The sequence below is a fragment of the Micromys minutus genome, assembly GCF_963924665.1.
Source record: "Micromys minutus genome assembly, chromosome: 25".
Taxonomy (NCBI): Eukaryota; Metazoa; Chordata; class Mammalia; order Rodentia; family Muridae; genus Micromys; species Micromys minutus.
In genome coordinates this window covers 39,022,942-39,044,687 of record NC_137960.1, presented here as the reverse complement: position 1 = coordinate 39,044,687, position 21,746 = coordinate 39,022,942, and the positions used below count along the sequence as shown (strand labels likewise).

The 21,746-nt window shown below is 47.1% G+C and overlaps 1 protein-coding gene across 1 annotated transcript in view; it reads right to left on the bottom strand.

The window, feature by feature from the left end:
* ARMC2 (armadillo repeat containing 2) overlaps window positions 1-21,746 on the bottom strand; it is a gene marked incomplete at its 3' end in the record, with an annotated part of 93,481 nt that overhangs the window by 60,335 nt on the left and 11,400 nt on the right. The window contains exons 3-5 of the mRNA XM_080937630.1: window positions 20,183-20,354; window positions 13,433-13,616; window positions 738-814 (exon numbers count right to left, since the gene is read on the bottom strand). Coding sequence (XP_080793756.1) covers window positions 738-814; window positions 13,433-13,616; window positions 20,183-20,354 — 433 coding nt within the window. The remainder of the gene's footprint in view (window positions 1-737; window positions 815-13,432; window positions 13,617-20,182; window positions 20,355-21,746) is intronic.

The following is a 21,746-nucleotide window of genomic DNA, read 5'->3' as shown; positions in this document are numbered from 1 at the left end:
TTCTATCTTTCCCTTTATTTTAAAGACAAAAAACCTCAAGGGATTAAAACCTCCTTTATGCCTGGCTTGTCTAGATCCTTCTGCCTTGAGGGTCACCAGCCTTTGAAGTGGGTGTGACAGCATGTTTGTTTTTCCAGATGTGACACAGATACTCTTGTTTCTGCAACCTAAGGTTTTGTCCGCGGCTTGAACTGACTCCCGTCAATGTTACAATGTTACCACGTTACAAATGTTCATTGGCTCATTTTTCTCACTGCCTTACTCTGCATCATTTCTAGCCATGGGTCTGAATTATTGTCTATTTCCTTGGGCAGAATAAAAGTTCCTAAAGTCCTTTCAGAATATAATGTTATAGTTTTATTTAGGTGGACAAATGCCTTTGAACTTAAGTTTAGAATTACACTCATATCAAGTCTGCCCCCTGCCCCCAGACACATTCAAGCTATAATTTCTGTGAGGTTCTGGCCACGTTGAAGGCATCAGACTTAGGTACTGGTTAAGACTCCAGTGAAAAATGAAAACTTAGAAAACAAATGCTGGTTTCTGAGCAAGCTGGATCTAGTTCCCGAAGCTGTTGAACAGAAGACTGTTAATAAGGACGCAGTGTGGCACTCTAGACTCTCCTTGCATTGACCTCTGACGGCCACTTAACACTGTCTTTGAAAACCACGCCACGCTGGCTTACCACATGAAGATCCTGAGGATGAAGGATGCGGAAGGCGGAGAAGCACACTCACCTGCTCTGGTTTCCTGCCTTCTCAGGTCTGAGCTGCCAGGGCACGAGGAGGCCCTGGTGCGCCGTTTCCCAGGGTCCCTAGGAGGAAGAGAATGGATGAGAGAGACACAGAGGTGTTTTCATTTTTATAAACTGCAATTTGTGTCAGGCTTTGGAAGAAACCACAAAGAATAGTTTAAGAGATGGGTTTGGGGTCCAGTTGTCTGCTCTAACCTGCTTTTGCTTTCTAACTAAAATCTATCTGCGAGAGCACAAGTCTTCTGGCTTAACAGTATGAAATATAACACTAGAAAGAACCAAAAACTAAGTCCAAAACTGACCGCAGGTAAGGGTGGCCGTGGTGGTGGTTAAAGATGTGGACCACAAGGGGGCGCTGTTACAACAAGAAACAGGAGGAAACCCAGCTGAAGGAAAGCCGGCTGGCTCTGTCCAAGGTCACATGAGCAGGGTCAGCTCTGGAATGTGAGCTCAGGATTTTCACCCCTGTTTTTTCCAGGGCGCCACAGTACATCCCATCCCCACTTTCAAACTCAGTTCAATTAATAGTCTCTAAAAATACTCTTAGAAATATTTTAAATGTTAAAAATAAAAAAGCAGACAGTATATTTAGGCAGTCCCCAGAAGAGCAGGCCTGGCTAGTTCTGGGGGCACTTGACTGCTGCTCAGCGGCCACTTTGCCCAATTACAGCTGCCTGAAGGTACTGCCTTTTAAATATCTGTACAAAATCCTAAGGTCACCGCTAGACTAGAATGGCAAGTTTGACATAATTTCTTTTTGATGATCTCACATACTTGTAATAACATCATCAACAACAATAGTATAAATAATGGTAAATAATAAGTTATTATTATTGTTATTATTATCAATTATTATATTTTCTGACAGGTTTCCTCTGTGTAGCCCTAGCTGTCTTGGAACTCCCTCTATAGACCAGGCAAGCCGGGAGCAGATTCGGAGATCCACCTGTCTCTGTCCCCTGGGTGCTGAGATTAAAGCATGCACTACCTCCTGGCAAATTAATCTGCGTGACCGCATCTCTGTGGCCATGGGCATCTGTGAGCACCGGCTCTTGGGCTCGCCCATGCTTCGTGGGCAGTGAGCTCACCAGCAAAGCTCAGCAGTTCCATTTTAGAGCATGTCTTTACTGCTCCCCTGAACTTTAGGTCACATAACTTTTAGAATTGTTTTTTTTTTTTTTTTTTTTTTTTTTTTGGTTTTGGTTTTAAAGTCTTAAGTGCTTCTTTTTGTCATAAAATAGGGAAACTTGATAGGGCCTTTTTTTTTTTTTTTTTTTTTTTAAAGGCTCTGATTCTCTGAAAGAACCAAAGTTTTGCAGTAAGGTGCTCCTAGTCAATGAAATGAAGACTGTGAGGACACATTGCTTCAAAGACAGAAATAAAGGACTCAGTCCTTGGAAAGACTAGAAGAAAGACTTCAAGAGTTACATACAAGCCTTTAGTCCCAGCACTTGGGAGGCAGAGGCAGGAGGATCTCTGAGTTCAAGGCCAGCCTGGGTCTACAGAGTGAGTTCCAGGACAGCCAGGGCTACACAGAGAAACCCTGTCTTGAAAAAAAATCATTAACAAAACTTACATGAGACCCTGTCTTACAAAACCAGCCCTACAGCCTTGCCCTTCTGCAGAGGATTCACACAGCTAATGGTTGATGGGAGGAGAGACATTGTCTTCTATGATGTAGCAACTGGTAAGGTAAGGTACCCAGACTCCTGTAAACCAACCTTCATGCACACTGCTAGCCAACCCCAGGGAAACTCAGTGGAACACACGCACACACACACACACACACACACACACACACACTCACACATACATATGCTCAACAAGAGTAGGAGGGGGAACAAGAGAGGGCAATGGAGAGGGGGCCACAAAAACCCATCAGATACCCAAAGACAATTGTCACAGAGCCCATTATTATCTATAACTAATATATACCGGTGACATGTCTGCAGAGATGGCTCAGGAGATAAAGGGGCATGTCCCGCAAACCTGGTGACCTAGGTTTGATTCCCAGAATTCACATAAAGGTGGAAGGAGAGAACCACCGGCACAAAGTTGGTCTTTGCCCTCCACAAGTATTGTGGCACATGCCCATAACAGGTAAAATCCTAAAATCCAAACAAACAAACAAACCCTTCAATGGGGTGGAAAGCAAGAAAATTTCAATATTTTTCACTTCTAGGTATAACCTGAATTTTTTTAAAAAAAGATTTACTTATTTATTATACGTAAGTACACTGTAGCTGTCTTCAGACACACCAGAAGATGGCATCAGTTCTCATTACAGATGGTTGTGAGTCACCATGTGGTTCCTGGGATTTGAACTCAGGACCTCTGGAAGAGCAGTCAGTGCTCTTAACCACTGAGCCATCTCTCCAGCCCCATAGCCTGAAATTTTAAGAGTTTCACCTGTGTGTGTGTGTGTGTGTGTGTGTGTGTGTGTGTGTGTGTGTCTTAAACAAACACTGACATCTATCAAGACAGTTTTCAGCACACAGCCCCAGCACAGCCCCACACAGTACCCATCTACTCTCCCCGAGTGGTGAAAGCTAGCTCCATGACACCTCATCTGCGCAGCCTCCCTTCTAAAACGGAGTGAGAAGGACGCTCAGTATGCCGGGGCTTGGCGGTGGTGCTCCCCACGGCTGCCAAGCAGACAGGCTTGGGACGCACTGCCACCGTACAAAGTCATGGTGGGGTGGACACTGAATTCATTCTGGTGACCTTGCGAAACCTGCCAGGCCTTGGTTTCCCCTCCTACATCTAGTGCAATGCCTTGGCTCAGGGTCAGCCAGCTCACTGAGGGGACTTAGAGAGTTGTCAGAACTAGTTTTTGGGTTCTTTTTTCCTTTGAGCCCATAAGCCCATAAGCACCTAGGGGAGCAATCAGAGGTGGATCTGGGTCCAGAAGATGTTTTCTCTGATGAGGGTAAAATTTTTTCTTAATAGAAAGGTCTAAAAGCCCTAGAGAGGATGCTGAGGAGAAAGGATGGCGTAATGGGAAGACCAGACTATAAGTGCCCTGTAAGGACTAGAAATTGAGCTAGTAACAGACAGACAGCCACAGAAAAAACGAGTGCAGGAGAGCCCGATACTCAAGGAGGGACTAGCTCGCACCTAGCAAGAGCTGGGTAGGAAGAGGTTCTGCTGGGAAGCCTGGGACAGTTGTGGAGCTGTGGGGTTTGCCACGGACCCTTAGGTGACAGCCAATAAGAAACTTGCGGCTTCTCGCGAGAGGATGTGATAAGAGGCGTGGGGTTTCGGGGCTGAGAAGATGGAGTGTAAAGGGAAGGAATGAGCCATCCTGTTTCCAGGATCATTGTGGGACTCGAAAAGATGCGAACGGTTAATGAAACACGGGGCTGATTTTAGGCATCTGACGAACAGGGTGTAGACCAGGACAGCGGGTTGCTACAGGAGAAGCGGTGAGGTTAACAGGGACAGTTTACAGGGCCACGCATTGTGGGTTTTTGTCTGGTTGAGTTTCTGATGCCGGGTGAAGGGGAGTGTTGACAAAGCTGTCAGAGAAGGTTTAAATTACCGCCCAGGACCAGTCACAGAAGTGGGACTCGGAGCTGGAGACCCAGGGTGTTTGTGCGCATGGGCAAAGGCATCAAGCAGGAGGAAAGAAATGTAGTTGGCACATGCAGGGAGAGAGGACTCAATCGAGGATGAGGTCACAAGAGCTGGGGACCCAGGAAAGAGGTGCTGTCTGCCCAAGGCAAGCTGCGGGGCGTCCACCGGGTGGTGCTGGTTAAGTTCTGCAGGAGTGGGCAGAAGAGAGGGCTTGCAAGCGCTGGACTTCTCAGGAGGCGGATGCAGGAGGATTTGTGAACTCAAGGTGAGCTCCATTCACTGTCAACTGGAGGGGCGCGGAGGGAAATCCCTCCTTCTCTGTAGAGGAAGAGGAGCAGATGTCCTCCATACAGTTTGTGCCACTGACTGAAACCGCACAGAACACAACTTTTCTCTTCCTTCTAGAAACCCTTTAGATATGTGAAGATACCACCCTCATCTCTTCACACCATCTCCTGTGGCGTACGCCCCCATGACAGCTGTGTGGTTGTAGGTTTTCTTTTCTTTTTTTAAAACTACAAGTAGGTTTCCTCATCTGTATTTAAGGATGGTGAGTCACAGTGCTCCCACCACGGTACTCCCACCATGGTGCTCTCACCACGGTGCTCCCACACGGTGCTCCCACACGGTGCTCCCACCTTGAGGCCTCAGGAAAGACAGAGTGATCTGCATCGTGGTGGTCATGTATATGTGCTTGCCGATCGGTCCTAAGCCGTTCAAACACTTGCTGGCCCATTTGTTTACAATCTGTCTGTTAATGTCCCTTTAGAAGGACACTGGCCTGAGAAAGGGGAGATGTTATAAACGGTGCATCCCGGTGCCACAATGGCTGTTTCGAGGGTCGTAAGCCAGTACCAGTCAATCCCTTTTTCTGCCGTGTGCGGCTGAGGCAGATGTCCTATGCGGCCCAGACTTTCGAATTGTGTTATTAAATTCCAGCACTGTGTGGGCAGCGATTTCCTGCCTATCAGATGTATTTGGGTCCCAATTCAGTCATCCTGAAAAACCGTTCTTCCCAGCTTCCTGCTCCATGTTATTATAACAACATTATTAGATTTTTCTCAATGATTTTTCGATGTGTCCAAATTAAAAAAAAAAAAAAATCCGGAAATTAGTCATTGGGCTTTTCGGCGAAATTCTTTTTAGAGGCAGAAACCGACCTTTTTCGTAAGTTAGGACGTCAGTCTACAGATGGAAACCTAATCCTCAAGGACGTAAACACCGGGGCCATGGGTTGGTTGGCACAACCCTGGAGGAGTTGGGTAAGGAGGAGTCGGGGGCTTTGGCTCCCTGCCCTGGCTCTGGGCTGAAGTCCGTGTGAAAACAGACTTTGGTTTTCCCGGGGCCTCTCCTGCTTCAGGACTGCCGCCCTTGAAATGCTAGAACCAACCCTCCCAGGCAATACCATGCCAAAGACTGATGGCGTCCCTGCAGCCCATCCGTGGGCGGTGCGAACAATCATACTGGCCGCACCCACGCTTGGGCCATGACCATGCCAAGGACGTAAAATAATAGCTCTTTAAAATATCTTAATCATATAGATTTTGCTATAATTCAAGACAGTTCTCCTAGTTATTAGGATGACAGTTCTTTGATTGCGGATCAGCAAATGTTTTCTTAAAGGGCCAGCTAGTATTTTATGTATTTTACAATCATGGGGCCAAGTGATAAAGTCAACATCATTATACAGAGATTTTTGCAACTATTTAAAAATAAATATATTTAAAAATATTTAACATTTTTAGCTTGAGGCCTGTAAAAAAAAAACTTAAAGCACATAGGCAAACAGATTTGGCTCCTCAGCTATAACTTTTCTGACTATTTCTTTAAGGTGATAAGCAGTAATAGAATAACATTGGTAATAATGACTCATTAAATTTAGAATTAAGGAAAAAATCCATTTTAGAAAAATTTACATCTATAGAAGGAGAAAAAGAAAAATTTACGAATCATTATCACAAAAAACAAATGTGCAAAACTTGAACAGACATTTTCTTTGTTGTAAGAAAAACACACTTCATTTTTAAAAGTGGCCCCAAGATATGCAGACTGATAGACTTTGTCGCTACATCCTCTCGGTCACAAATAGTCATCTCGGCTGCTGTAGAGGGACCCCAGCCACAGACAAGAAGGCAAAGGCATGAGTCTAGCGAGGTTCCAACCAACCTCCCCTCAAGAGCAAACACTGGACTGTGATTGCCATCAGAGGGCGCTGGTCCTGCCTCTTCTGACTCTCACTCAGTGGGAGGCGGGTGGTCTGGGCCTGGGGTTCTGTTTCTATGTGCACCCAAGGCCACACTTAGGCAGCAAGAACTGTCACACCTGAGGCACCTTACAGTCAGGAATTCCTGGCAAGTGGGAAGTAGAGTCCCGCACCTACAGAATCTTTCTGCCTATGCCTGTCTTTTCCACATGGAAAAGTTTTCAGCCCTGTTACCCTCCTTTCTTAAAAAAATAATGACATCATTTTTTGGTGTGGATAACATTTATTATTTTGAAAAGGCCAGGTAATAATAAAAAGCACAAAGAATGTTATAAAATAAAATCTTCCCAGATCCCACAACCAAGAAATAAACATCATTATTATATGGTAAGTATTGTTCCAGGTGTATTTTGTTCTCTCTCTCTCTCTCTCTCTCTCTCTCTCTCTCTCTCACACACACACACACACACTCACACACACATACACTCACATACACACTCTCACACACACACTCACACACTCACACACACACACTCACATACACACACACATACACTCACATACACACACTCACACACATACAACTCACATACACACACTTATACACATACACACACTCACATACACACACTCACACATACACACACATACACACACTCACACACACACACTCTCACACACACACTTACACACATACACACAAGCACAAATGAAGGAAGGAACAGAGGGAGGGGTGACTGAAAGGGACAGTGGGTTATACAATCATATCAAATATGTCGTGGTAATGAAAAAGTCAAGTATCAAGTCTGCTCGGTTTTAACAGAAAACAGAAATTGAGGTGACACTGTAGGAACCGCAGAGCTCCAGATGAAATCAATCTTCCCAAGAGATATTAGTTTCTAAAAGATCTCTCTAAAGTTAAGAGAAAAACATAAATGGAAAGCATTAGGATACTGAACCATCACTGTGAAATTAATCCAATGTCAGCAGCTTTGGAAAACCAGCTTCTTACTGAAGTGGGGAGATTTGCACTCACACTTCCTCCCACATGCAATGCATGGTTTGGGGGGTTTGTTTGCTTGCTTGCTTTTTGTTGTTTGTTTGTTTGCTTGTTGGGGTTTTGTTGGGGCAGGGCATGGTTTTTCTGTGTAGCCCTGTCTGTCTTAGACCTCACTGCATATACTAGACTAGCCTCAAAATCAGGGATCTGCCTGCCTCTGCCTCTAGAGTGCACCGCAACCACGTGACTGCCTTGACCACGCCGTCAAAGTTTCTGCTCTATAACCATCATGGTCAGGTTTGCGCAGCCTTAATAAGGAAAATAAAGTCAATACTCACCATGGACGCTTTTCACCAAAGCCTTTTCTATGTAAAGTTTTGAATTCTGATTCACTGCCCTGTTGTCTAAGAATTTTCTAGAGAGTACGTGATGAATATTTCCCTAAGTTCATTAATATTCCAGAGCATCTACCTGCTGCCTTTCCGACGACGGGCGAATGATGGGCTGGTACCTTCCTTTGTGCTGAGAACAGAATGATGTCACTCCCTCTCGTCTGGCACTGGGGATCAGCTAGCGGGGGGCCACTGTGCCTTTCTCCCCTTTCAGGCGGCTTGCTGGCTAGGCCTGACTGGCCTCAGATGCTTTCTTCACTCAACCAAGAATTACAGCATTCCTCCAGTGTGCATGTGGCGGCAAATGTCTTAGTGTGTGTCCCATGGCAGATTGTGTCGGGACACCAAATGTCCACTGGAGCCTCAGGTCTAAGTCTTTACTGCAGGAAGTTGGCATTTAGTATGTCTTAATTTTTCTTGTGTTTATTTGCTCTGACATTCCGAGGGTTGTTGCAGACTTTCAGAAAATTCGAGTGTCTGGCTCTTGGTTCCAAATTAAGAGTGAGCTGGGAAGGGACCTTCATGTATGAGGGGCTCTCTTCAAAACATACAAGTTCCCTCCTCCTCTCTCTCTCTGTCTGCCCATGCATCCTCCAATCTTTATCTTTTCCTGGTTCTTTGTGATTTCTTTTGGCCAACACACCTCACATTTCCAGCCTCTTTTATTCTGATTTTTATGTCTCCGTGTGGCATTCCTGTCTGTTCATACGTCTCTCTTCCATTTCCTCTTGAGTGCTGTAGATTCTTTTGGTCTTGTGGGTTTATCATTTCCAACTGGAACTTCTGCAACCTAAAGAACTCCACTGCCCCACCCCGCTCCTAAGGAGAAAATGGCCAAGGCATCTGGACTTCCCAGGGAGACACTGACACTCCTGGTGCCTTCCTTTGGTGGTGTGTTCTCTTCCTCGGTCTTTGCTATGTTCGTCACGTAGCTAAGCTTGAATCCTAGGAGACTTCTTATCCTTACATTATTGGTCTTGACTCGCTGAAGCCAAATAGGATGCAGAGAGGAAGATCTGTGAAACACTTGAACAGTAGGTTCATTGCTTTGTCAACTTAGGGAGGTGTGTTCCCCGGTGTGTGTAGAGCAACCACTGACACACGCGGGAGCCTTCTTACGGTAGGCAGCATCCTTTGGTTCTATTTTGTTGAACCTCTTTCTCCTCTGTAGCTCCCCCCCCCCCCCGCTCACAGGCAAGAAAAAGACTATGTTACCCTGAGTTGCACCCCACCCTCCCAACCATTTCATGTCTGTATTTTGAATGGAGTCTCCCATGGGGCGCTTTTCGCTTTTCTCGGAGGCCTGCCCTACAGCCTTAGGTCCCATCTCTCACATCTCAAGCAGCTTTGTGGAGAAGAAACTCGCTTCTAATGAAATTTTCTCAAAGTCGGAGGTGTGTCTCAACCCTCAACTTGTTTTCATAAGGTCTGGAAAGTTGGCTATACTTTCATGTAAAATCCAGATCTGAGATACATAAACTGCACCCACCCAGACCCAAGAAAAGAGCGAAGGTGAAAGGAAGGACAGGAACACTTTGGCTGGAAAGTAGCTGTCAGGTAGAGCTGGATCCAGGATATCATCATCATCACTGAAGTTGACTGCAGTCGCCATCCTTGGCTCTGTTTGCCTGTTGGGTCTTTCTTCTCCAAAGGATCGCCATAATCTATAAAAGTGCGTCACCCTCCCAACGTGAGAGCCCGGAGAAAGGCCACCCTCCTCAATTGTCCCAGCGGCCTGGCTTACGTCCATGTTCGGAGTTCAGGGTTGGCGTCTTTTGTTTGTTTTTGTTTGTTTGTTTTGACATTTATTTAAAATCTTTGCCAATTTCACTTTCTTACTGGTTGCTTTTGTGTCTTTATCCAGAGGCCTGTCCTTTTTCCTTCCCTTTCTTCCTTCCCTCCCTCCTTCCCTCTCTCTCTCTCTCCCTCCCCCTCTTCTTCTTTGTTTCTTTCACTGTTTTTTTTTGGGGTAGAGTTTTATGTAGCACAGGATGCCCTCCAACTTGCTGTGCCCACTTCCACTGCCCTAGGGTCAGCGTGTGTGTTCCCACACCGGCTTCCATTCCAACCCTGGGCACCCCACAGTCAAGGGTTTCCAGCCTGGATGAGCACCCCATAACCTGCAGTGGGGGCTGGAAGGAAAAGGGAGGAGAGAGGCCGCCGTTTCTAATAAATAAACTATGAAACAGCCATGGGGCTGTCGGAGCCCCATGGTTGTTAGGTGACTTGCCACGGGCACACAGCTAACTCAAGTGGCTCCCGGTGAGCAGTCTGCACAGCTCACAGTGCTTGCTACCCAGGGTAACCATGCCACCTGCCCTCTCCAGCCTCATTCCCAGTCCAGGACAATCTGAACAGTGCTTCCAAAGCCTTAGGAAGTACTTCCGTTTGCAGAAAGGGACTTAGAGGACCCAGTCGGTGGGTGGGTGGAGTGTGGCGAGCATACTTTTACAAAAGGCCAGCTCTGCTGTGTCAGTCCCCATGGTGGGCACGTGGAGATTGGAGTCACTGGCACACAGATGGAGACCACACTCCCCGAGCCCCTGGGAGAGGCTTTTCTTTCAGGTCTTGCCTTTGTATTTCCCATGCTACCTTGCTTAGGAAAAAAATTCTTTCTGTAATAAGCATGAAGTTAAACTCCAGAGCTCCCCAGATGTCTGATTTACCATATTTTAAATTTAAGGTACACAAATCAATGCAGGTTTGCTGAAACCCTGTTCTTATCTCTCTCCAGCCAGAGAAGCCCGCAGGACTCTGCGTGGGGACCTGGAGAACCTTCTCTGCTCTGTCCCACCCCCAGCTCACCCCTCCTCCTCAGCTCACACTCACCTCCTCCTCAGCTCACACTCACCTCCTCCTCAGCTCACACTCACCTCCTCCTCAGCTCACACTTACCTCCTCCTCAGCTTACACTCAGCTCACCCCCTTCTCCTCAGCTCACACTCACCTCCTCCTCAGCTCACACTCAGCTCACCCCTCCTCCTCAGCTCACACTCACCTCCTCCTCAGCTCACACTCAGCTCACCCCTCCTCCTCAGCTCACACTTACCTTCTCCTCAGCTCACATTCACCTCCTCCTACTCCACTCACACTCAGCTCACCCCCTCCTCCTCAGCTCACACTCAGCTCACCCCCTCCTCCTCCACTCACACTCAGCTCACCCCTCCTCCTCTGCTCACACTTACCTCCTCCTCAGCTCACACTCAGCTCACCCCCTCCTCCTCTGCTCACACTCAGCTCACTCCCTCCTCCTCAGCTCACACTCACATCCCCACAGCTCACATTCACCTCCTCCTACTCCACTCACACTCAGCTCACCCCCTCCTCCTCAGCTCACACTCACCTCCTCCTACTTCTCTGCTCACACTCACCACCCTCCTCCGCTCACACTCAGCTCACCCCCTCCTTTTCAGCTCACACTCACCTCCTCCTCCTCCTCTGGTCACACTCACCACCCTCCTCCGCTCACACTCAGCTCACCCCCTCCTCCTCAGCTCACACTCACCTCCTCCTCCTCCTCTGCTCACACTCACCCCCTCCTCCTCAGCTCACACCTCCTGCCAGCCCAACTCACTGACAGAATCTTCCTTTTTCCACTTCATGATCTCAGGATTAGGGTAAAAACAAAAACCTTTGCTAATCGAGGGGGCGGGGACGCACCAGCAAACATGGGAATACTCCATTGCTTAGCGAAGGCCGTTTCTTGGAATTACAGTCACTTAAATGTTTACAAGAAATGATTATTGAGTGTCCCTGACTGATTCACAAACGTAATTAATGAGAGAATTGCTAAGAGTTTCCATTTTCTCGTTTGTTTTAATCCCACCATATAAACTTTTCTGTTGGCATGTCTTCAGAAAATTCCTCCCAGTGCTGGAAGGAGGCAGGGCTGATTCAGAGCCCAGAAACATTACTGAGAGCAAACTCCAAACTGCACACAACCCTCCCAGGGGACACGGGGAAGAGGATTCGAGAGGCTGCCAGAGCCTGGGCACTTTAAACAGGCCTGAGGAAGCGGCTGACCACCTCCTCCTAATAGGTTTGTCCTTTGCTGTTTGTGGGATAAAGCATGTCACTAAAATGTCCTGCTGTCCCAGAAAGACAGAGGCATAATGAACCCTGCTGTGTGTGCGATTGTTTCGCAACATCTGAAGTTTCATGGAAATAAATAAACAATGGAGTTGGCTCTTGTCGGTTTGTACCTAGTCAGTTTGCATTACTGTAAAGATGGATGCTGTGGATAAACGCTCTCTTTTCCTGTGGGGCACAGCCCCACTGCCTTTCATGTTGGGGTGATGAACCCCACGGCCTGTGCCTTCTCAACAATTGGAAAAGGGCTGCTTCAAGGGCCTGCTTGATGTCTCCTGTTCAACCCCCAGAGTCCTAATTTGACGCTGTTCACTTCCCGTGGAGGGGGCTACGTCATCTTTGCCTTGATTTGAAAAATGTTCCGAATGCAGAGCAACATCCCAAGGACTTCTAGGAGCCTAATATAAATTCTCTGTGTGACAGCCTTTGGGCTGTGTCAGCAGACAAGGTCAGTTCAGCTAAACTAACAATCTGACAGTGGCTGCTCTGGGGCTGGGGGTGTGCTGGAGGGGGGTGGGTGGTTGGTGGTCCGTGTGGCAGAGCCAAACCTCAGATTCCACTATCTAAAAGGAGAGCAGCAAGGACTTGTGTCCTAAAATGGCCTGTGGAGTTTAATCTTGTTAAACAAATTTGAACTGGGCAGTTGTCCATGATGACCCAATGGAAAGTTCTAGAAAAGAAGAGATCTGTGATTGAGTGGCCCTCCTTATCTTAGCATCGGCTCTGCTCATGACTGGGAAACAGCCTGCTCCCTCAGCTCTATCTGATGCTCTGACCTCTAGACTTAAGTTTTAGTAAAGCTTCAGGTTAAGAATTAACATGGGCCCCACATGATGTGCTTTTTCCCCTCATAAACCCCGAGTGTGGTAAGAAAGTGCTTCTGGCATGCCCTATATAAAAAAGAGGCATGAAATAAAACAACTCCCAACCATTCATGTATGAGGGACAAACAGACTCCACAGGACTCTCCTGTTTTAGCTAATGTTAGCACAATAAATATTTAAACCAAGTTTCTACTGGAGAATAACGGACGTGTCCACGCTTGTGGACTTTACAGCAATGAACCCAAGCAAAGGCGGGCACAAGTGCCTCCACCCTCAACAGAAATTCCAAATGTCACGCCACCAGAAGGCCCACTCAGCGGTCACTCAGGGCTGCCTAAGCTGTCAGCCTCACTTTCATCCGACAGCCCCGTGGTGCACGGTTTGGCTTCCATGCAGGGTTTCTAAGGATGCAGCAGGGAATGATGGGAAACCAACCCAGCCAACCCCGAGGAGAAAAAAACTCTCCTGTCCTGCATTAACTGAAAAGCCTGCTTATTTAAGAGGGTCAGAGCAAGGCAACCTTCTACGTAAGACAGACAACTGGGGAGAGACACAGGCCACCCGACCCCAAACTCCACAACACACAATACTGACCCTTCACTTCGGAGCTGTAGGGGTGCTTCTTGCTCTGTGGTTTCTCTGAAGCCTTGGTCGCAGGTAAGAAGTGGGGGGCTCTTTAAATGGCCCGTGGTACTTGATGCTGTTACACAAGTCCCACTCCTTTCTGCTGTGGAATTCCCCGCGCTCATGGGTTTTCTGGATTCCTCCACGGTCTTTGCTGAAATAGCAAGATGTTCACTCAGTACGTTCACTATGATGTTTTGTTCACAGTCTATGAATTTGTATACAAGGTTTGCTTGTAACCAATAATGGAGATTTTATGGCCAGCACCTCTCTGTGCATAATGCAACTCTACTATAGTTTTGAGTTTGGCACTATTATTTATGTGAATAAGAAAAATGGATAGGATATTAACTATTGTCTTGGAGTCAACCTGAAGGAAGACACAGGATCTTCGGTTTATAAACTACCTATCCGGCTTAAGTACTCCTGGACCCTGTGACAATAATTCTTCCTAAAGATAATGTGACTACTTTTCAATTTACAAATAACCATGGCTGAATGTGTTAGCAGACGCCTGTAATCCCAGCCAACTGTGAAGTAGAGGGAGGTTAAGGAGTTCAGGGTTAGCCTTTACTACATAGCAAGTTCTAGGCTAGCCCGGGATACACGATATTTAGTGTAAAACATAATCTAATATATAGAGTGCTGAGTAAAAGTGCTGTGTCAGGGACCGAGGGATTTCCTCATCTACAGGACTTACACAGGCCTTTTTATAAGTAGCATAAATAGTAAAGTACACAATATGTCTCCGTAAGAGCAAACCAAAATCAGCAGGAGCAGGGGTTGGGGAGGTGCTAAGGCAAGAAAAGGGAACTCCCATAGTGTTCAGAGCCCGGTAGGCAGCTGCCCTGGCTCAGAGACTCTGAAGCAGGGGTGTGCCGACGGTGTTGGGAGAAGAGCTAGACAGAGGTCCTGGAGGAGGGCTGCTGGTCTAGGGTTTCCACAGTAACAACATGACCCCTTGGGAAGAAGGGTTTCTGAAGGGGGGCAGACAGCCTAGCAACATTCCAGAGCATCCCCCAAAACGAAACACACGCTGAGTTAAGGCATGCTAGATTCTTACACTGAAAACACAACTTGCTTATCAGCAAGGGGACACCTGGATAGCTTGTCTCCTGCCTGCCGTTAGTCGGAGGCTTCGTCAAAGGGAAGAGGGGAGAATGTCCCAGTGCAGACAGGCCTTGGATGGTGAGTGTCATGTAGAAAAATAAATACTTTCAAGTTTTTCTGTACTTACTTAGAAACCATTAAACAAAAGCTAATGACAACACAGTCCCTTTCTACCTGCTGATACCAGCTCTGCTTCCAAAACCAACACACTTTGATGTCAGTTGGAGCTTAAAGATCAGTGGTATGACAGAGTTAAGAACTCAGAGCGATGTCAAGTGAGCTAAAGACCTCAGAGCAGGAGAGGCCACCAGGTCACCACCTCCAGCTGCCTGGCTCGGGGCTCTTGTGTTTTGCAGGGTAAGGGTCTGGGCTTAAATTCCACCAAATTTTGGTTCAAGGGCAACCGCCTGAGCCTCAGCTCTGACATGTGTGCGTTGCTCAGCCTTCCCACCTTCGCCACCCATCTCAGTATCTCAGGCACCCCATGAGGATTAGTTGATGGGACCTAGCACAGTGACGTGTATGCACTGGGACACTCAGCACTTGGGCTTAGTGTTGTTATTACTGGAACCCTTGAGCCCTGATGCTGGCCATCTACGGCACCACCGTAAAGACTGGGTTCTAGTTTACAAAGTGCATGCTGTTTTAGATGATACCCCATTTCAGTTTCTCTCACCCGCCCTGGTTTGTCCCAGGTGAGGCCACAGTGAAAAAGTCCCAGTCTCTGTTAATCTCCCGGAAGGGGACAAAGCAGTGTCACAGACAGAGGCTGTACTCCTCAGTGCTCAGTGTGCACAGAACCTGTCATTATTCCCCACAAAGGAGAGCTGGCCTGACACTCATCCTCAGATGGGGAACCATATAAACTGGGCACGGCCAGTCACAATGACATAAACACGTACCCTCAGCACTTAGGAGACAGAGGCAAGAGGACCGTGGAAAGTTCAAGGCTAGCCTGACCTCTCTGAAGTTTGATGACTGCCAGGGCTGTACACCTATCTTATCGGGGAGGTGGCTCAGTGGTTAACAGCACTTGCTGTTCTTCCAGCCGACCGGGGTTTGATTCCCAGCACCCACACAGGGGCTCACAACCCAGCCGACCGGGGTTTGATTCCCAGCACCCACACAGGGGCTCACAACTATCCAGTTCCAGGGAATCAGACACTCTTCTGGCCTCCAGGGAAACCAGGCAAAACATCCATAAAAATAAAAAATATAGGAAAATAAACCCAAACTGGGAAAACAGACAAAGAACCAACAACATCTCTAAGCACATATAGTGATTCTCAGTGCCTCCCTGACACACTTGTTGGGCACCGGTAGAACTCCACTGTGGACCATGGGTAAACTTCAAGAGGAGACAGATACCCCCTGCCAATGTTAGGACAGAGGAACAACTCTGTCTTGGGGATTGTTTGCACAGCAACCGACCACAAGCAATGGTGAAAAGCACGCTGCCAACTGGAGATGTGGTCTCAGAGGCATCAGGAGGGGTGAACAGGAAACAAACAAGGCTGGAGCTGAGGCCAGCACCCAGCATGTGTGACCTGTAGGACAGGTGGAGACCTTGCTCCAATTGCCTGTTTTAAAACAAAGTTCTCCAAATTTGTTTTTTGTACTGAGTCCAGAAAATAATGCAGAGAGGGTTCTGCTTGGAAGTTGACCCAGTTGGGTGTGTGGGGACCGAGGTGGGGTTCCTGGGGCACACTGTTACGGTATGAGTGGCAAATGTCCAGCAGAGGTTCCTGTGTGTGAACACTTGGTTCCTAACTGGGGGTACTGTTTTGAGAGGTTTCAGAACTTTTAGTGGGTGGGGCCTCTCTGAGACAAGTGGGCTGCTCGCTTGGGGTCAGGCTTCTAGGTTTAAAGTCCAGGACCTGCTTTCTGCCTCATCTCTGCAGAGCTGTGAACAAGGCACCACCGATGAAGCTGGCCCAACCACCACGCCTTCCCTGCCACGCCGGCCTCATGTCCTTTCAAAACTATGAGCCGAAGTAAACCTCCTTCCCTTTCTGTTTCAGCCACTGGGCATTGTGGACAGGCGAGACAGGGGCCTGGGACATTATCTGGCCAGGGCTAGGTCACACAGCTGTTCTTACAAAGGAAGTGAGACACTGTCCCCTTGGGCAGGAGCCAGGAGGTCTACTCTGTCTTGTGTCTTATAATAACCTGTAAAATAAAGATGGCCTGTCATAATTTGGAGTGGCTGGGGTGGGGTGGGGTGGGGATGGAGAAAATAAAGTAAATGACAATACATTAGGGCAATGAAAATCATATGATGTTCAAATTTCAGGGGCTATAAGTCAGCAACGGCTCCTTCCACACTATAACGGCAGGGCTGAATATATTAGAGACAGAATGACCACTGGGCCTAATAGTTTCTGTCCAGACCTTTACAGAAAAGGTTTCCTGCCTTTTAGAACAGACTGGTATTTGCCCAACTGGGTTCCTGAGAGATTCCACAGCCAGTCAATTTGGGAACCTTGGGGCTGATTGAACACTGAACATCTTTCAGGAATGGCTTTCTTGCCCCTCTAGCATGATTCTGAGCAAAGGCCTGCAGGGGCAGGAATGAGCAATGCCTCCCTGACTTGCCTCAACTCTAGACCTACTTTCAAGGATCAGCTGTGAACATTTTGCCGGCAGCATCCTCCAGAATTTTCTGGAACCCAGTGTGGTCATAGAGGTCTGCTGGAGAATTTTGAATAAGGGGGCAGGGATGTTATCCAATGTAGCGTCCTTCAGAAACTCTTAACGCTTTATGGGACACAGAATATGAATGCTTCTCATGGTCCTCTGATTTAGGGGGTAGGGTGCCTGCTCACAGCACTAGTGGCTGGAAACTGGACATCTCCCTTTGCTGAGGGCTGAGAACAAAATCTGAAGGGAGCAAGGCAGGGATGAGGCGAGATGTGCTAAGGCTTCGGAAGTCCATCGTTCAAAGAGCCAGGAGGTTTGGTGACAGAAAATGTGGCAGAGACTGGGATACAGCAGCAGCTGGCCAGAGGCCTCTGGTTTGTATAACTGGAGAGGCATCAGCTACAGGTCCAAACCTGCCCTCAACACTAAGTGTTGGAATAGCCGGAGCCTATGAGGATCACCACACAGCCTCTACCTTTCTCCCATTCTCAACCCAAGGATTCCAGATCTGCCACAACACCCAAGCCCCTCCCACCCACGGGTGTCGGCTACAAATGACTTCACACCCAGGGAAGGGCATACCCTGGGTGTCCAAGCTGGGCTGTCTTAGGCGCCTCAGTGACCTGACACAGCATCTTTTCTAGACAATGGAGAAACATATCACCTGAATAAATGACAGAGATTCCAGGGTGGGGCAGTTCCAGTTCCAGTATTTTTTTTTTTTAATTGGTGTGTGCTTTTAAAATGACAATGGCTTCTTACTGCCATTATTTCCTGAGAGTAGACGCAGAAGTCAGAGATATGGGCACCTGCCAAGCCAAGTGGGTGAAGGGCTGGAATGAAGGCCCGCCCCAGAGCAGTGGGAGGTGCTGGCTTCTAGCCAGGGACTGGAAGTGCTGTGACCTTCAAGCCAAGGCCAAGATGCTCAGCGGGGAGTGAGAGAGCAGGGACAGCCAGCAGGAAGGTTTCTCTCCCTGGCCTCAGTGAGCTCAAGCGTAGGCAAGCTCCTGTGTAAAAGAAGGGCTCCTTTCTCCCTTCTCATCTCGGTAAGTAATTTCCTTTTACAGTTTCCAAGCCCTACTGGTCTGAAAGGCCTGAGGTAAAAAGGTGAAAAGATTCCTCGGGAAGACTATTCTGGGGACCATTTCTATACGTTAGACTAAAGTTCCCCTAGGTAATGCTCTGGTGTAGCTACCACTGAGATCTGATTTTTAACTAAAGTCATAAGTCATGTTGTCTCTGCCTTGACTGTTGTCCTGATCATGTGTGACAGGCAGAATTAAGGCAGGCCCACTGTCCGTGTTCCCAGGACCTGCACAGCCCTCCAGCCTGAGCTCACTCACAGGACGGGCCTTTCTGCCTGCCTGTCTTTTTGACACGGACACTCTGCCCACAGGTTGTCCGTGGCTGCCTCGGTCTCATTAAGGAACACACCAACTCACTGGTCGCCTCCTCAAGGCACCTTGACAAGGCCCCTGATGTAAAGGAAAAAACCGGTTGATCACTCGGCACCCTGTGGTCTACTTTGTCTTCTTCACAGCCTGTGAGAACCCCTTAGTCTCACATCACTTCCTACTACCCCTAACTGAAGATGCTCCTAGGACAGGACTCTGCTGGTCTAGAATCCTGCACTAAGTAAAAGCTCAACAAATAACAGACTCAGAGACTGTACTGAAGAGAAACAAGGGAGGACAGCCTGGTACATGACATATCTGGTCATAGCATCATGGTATGATTTTGCCTCTTTCTCTATAACTATGATCCAGTGGGGAACCACCTGAAGTGAGTTGGGGTACATGTGACCTGCCAATCCTACCCCAGGCTGTGTGTGCACCACTGGGCTCCAACTGTTCTGCTATGGAAGGAGACCATCTGATTCTCCACAAGACATACTTTCCTTCTCTGAGGTCCTGCTGCCTTCTAAATGTTGGCGATGATCTGAGAAAAAGGTTTGCGAGTCAAGCAAGCAGGACGCTCAGAGGGAGGCGTGCAGCCCAGGCAGATGCTTTACACTTCCTGTGTCATCCATCCCTGATGAGGCAGGCCCAGTTCAGTCATCTTCCACTAAAGTGGCTTCCTATACTGTTGACCAGAGACAGTGAGAAACCAGTCTGCTCAACACCTGTAGACTTCTGACACAATGCTTACCCTGTTCGCTACAGATCCTGGGAGGTCCATTACTGTGTTCAACTCCATTTCCCTCCAATGATGGAGTTATCCATACATTCCCTCCCATCCCCCCAATCAATCCTCCTGTCCCTGCGCCTGGGAGCCTGGGTATAGTTCATCCACCTGCTGTGCTCCACCAGGTGACATCTTTAGCTTTGCTTGGGGGTCTAGGCACATAGCTGGTACTCATATAGCGGGAATAAAAGTCCCATGAGACTCATGTTCACATATTCATTCGTAAGAGCAGGAAGCCGGGCTGCTGTGTATTATGAGACTCATGATTCTCATTAATTTTTAAATATTTAATATTTGTATTTGTTTACTGTGTGTGTGCATACTCAAGGGGCCATGACACAGGTGTGGTGGTCAGAGGACAGCCTTCAGGAACCAGTTCTGTCTTGGGTTCCAGGGATCAGACTCAGGTTGTCAGGGCTGGTGAGAGGTACCATCACCCACAGAGTGGCCCAATTCTCATTGCTTTCTGATCAAATTAATGACTTTTAAAACTCTGTCCTAAAAATTACTTCATTTGGATGTATGTGAGCCACCCATTTGAAAAACACCCTAATACTCTTTTCTTACCAAGTGATGTGTTTTCTTAAGAGGTACCTAGCTATTTTTTTTAAATAACTGGAGAGAAATACGTAAACAATTTTCTTAGCTAATGTTTGGCCAATATTAACAGAGTCTAAGCTCACGTGAGAACCATCTAGGACCAGGAAGAATAGCATTAAAAGCAGCTTCCGTATGCACACTGAAGCAGTAAGCCTGCGTGGGTCTGCAGGATGCCCCGGGCCTTACACTGGGCAGCAGAAGGGGGTCTGTCGGGCAGGAGCGTTCCCTGGGATGCAGCCCTGTAGAAGCGTGCGCGTGCACCGCTTATCCTTCGGATCTCCGCAGGGTCCAGTGGGGCTTTAGGGAAGGAGACGCAGGCATCTTCTTCTGTGCTGGGAGAGGCTGGGGCTTTGGGTTCCTGCAAAGAGATTTTTGTCTGTGTCTCAAATAGGGCTTCTTCCGCCACCTGACCACCCCTGCTACTTCTTCAGGCTGACCTCAGTGGAACCTCTGGGTTTACTGTCTTACTGGCCCATCTTACCTAACATCATATGTACATATACATACACACACATAAATATACATGCACATACACATACATGCACACACATAAACAATGTACATATGTACACACATGTGCACAATACACATGCAATATACATACACAAACATATGCATGCAATACATATATACATATATACACACATGTGCACACATATACATATATGCATATACCCTTATATACATACATATAAACACAAACATACATGTGCGCATAATATACATATACATGTGCACACACAAACATATACATGTATATACATATACATGCAGATATGCACACACATGCAGATATGTGTACACATATATAAACACACACAAACATTTAGACACCTACACATATAGACAAACACATGCATACATGTAGATACACACATATACACACACATACAGAAGATATACAAACAGACACATGCATCCATATATACACATACATACTGACAGACAGACAGACAGACAGGCAGACAGACCATGTACACAAGTTTTGGTTTTGCCAGTGTATCCTATGGACTTTTCTGCTACTTAGCTCAGCATATTTGATTTATGAAATCCAAGTCACTTACAGTGGCAAACAGTTATCTGAGAGACTGTAATGGTGCATGTGATATATTTAGGATGCTTTGCAATACAGTGTGTTCAGTTTAGTTCAGAAAACATTAGTCAGACCTCGTGTGGAGACTCAAACTTGCTGCATAGCACTTGGGAGGCTGGAGCAGGACCATCGCATGTTGGGGCCAGCCTGTGCTACTGAGAAAGTCCTGTCTTATAAAAACAAGACAAAAAAGAAAAACAAATCCATTTTTGGGCACTGATGTGTACTGTAAGCACATGCACACATCCTGGATTCTTAAAAGATCCCTAAATCTTAGACTTAGATGAAGAATGACAAGAATGAAACCTAAAAACTGTATTATATCCTATTATATAAAAATGGTTTTTTTATATCTCAAAAATTCTGTTGCAGATGCATTTCAGAAAATCAACAGAATTGGCAAAATTCCAATACCTTTAAGGAGTTTTTGCTTGCTTGTGTGTGTGTGTGTATGTGTGTGTGAATGTATGTGTGTATGTATGTGTGTATGTGTGTATGTATGTATGTGTGTATGTATGTGTGTGTGTATATGTGTGTATGTGTGTATGTGTGTGTGAATGTATGTGTGAGTATGTATGTGTGTATGTATGTGTGTGTATGTGTGTATGTATGTGTATGTGTGTATGTATGTATCTGTGTATGTATGTGTGTGTATGT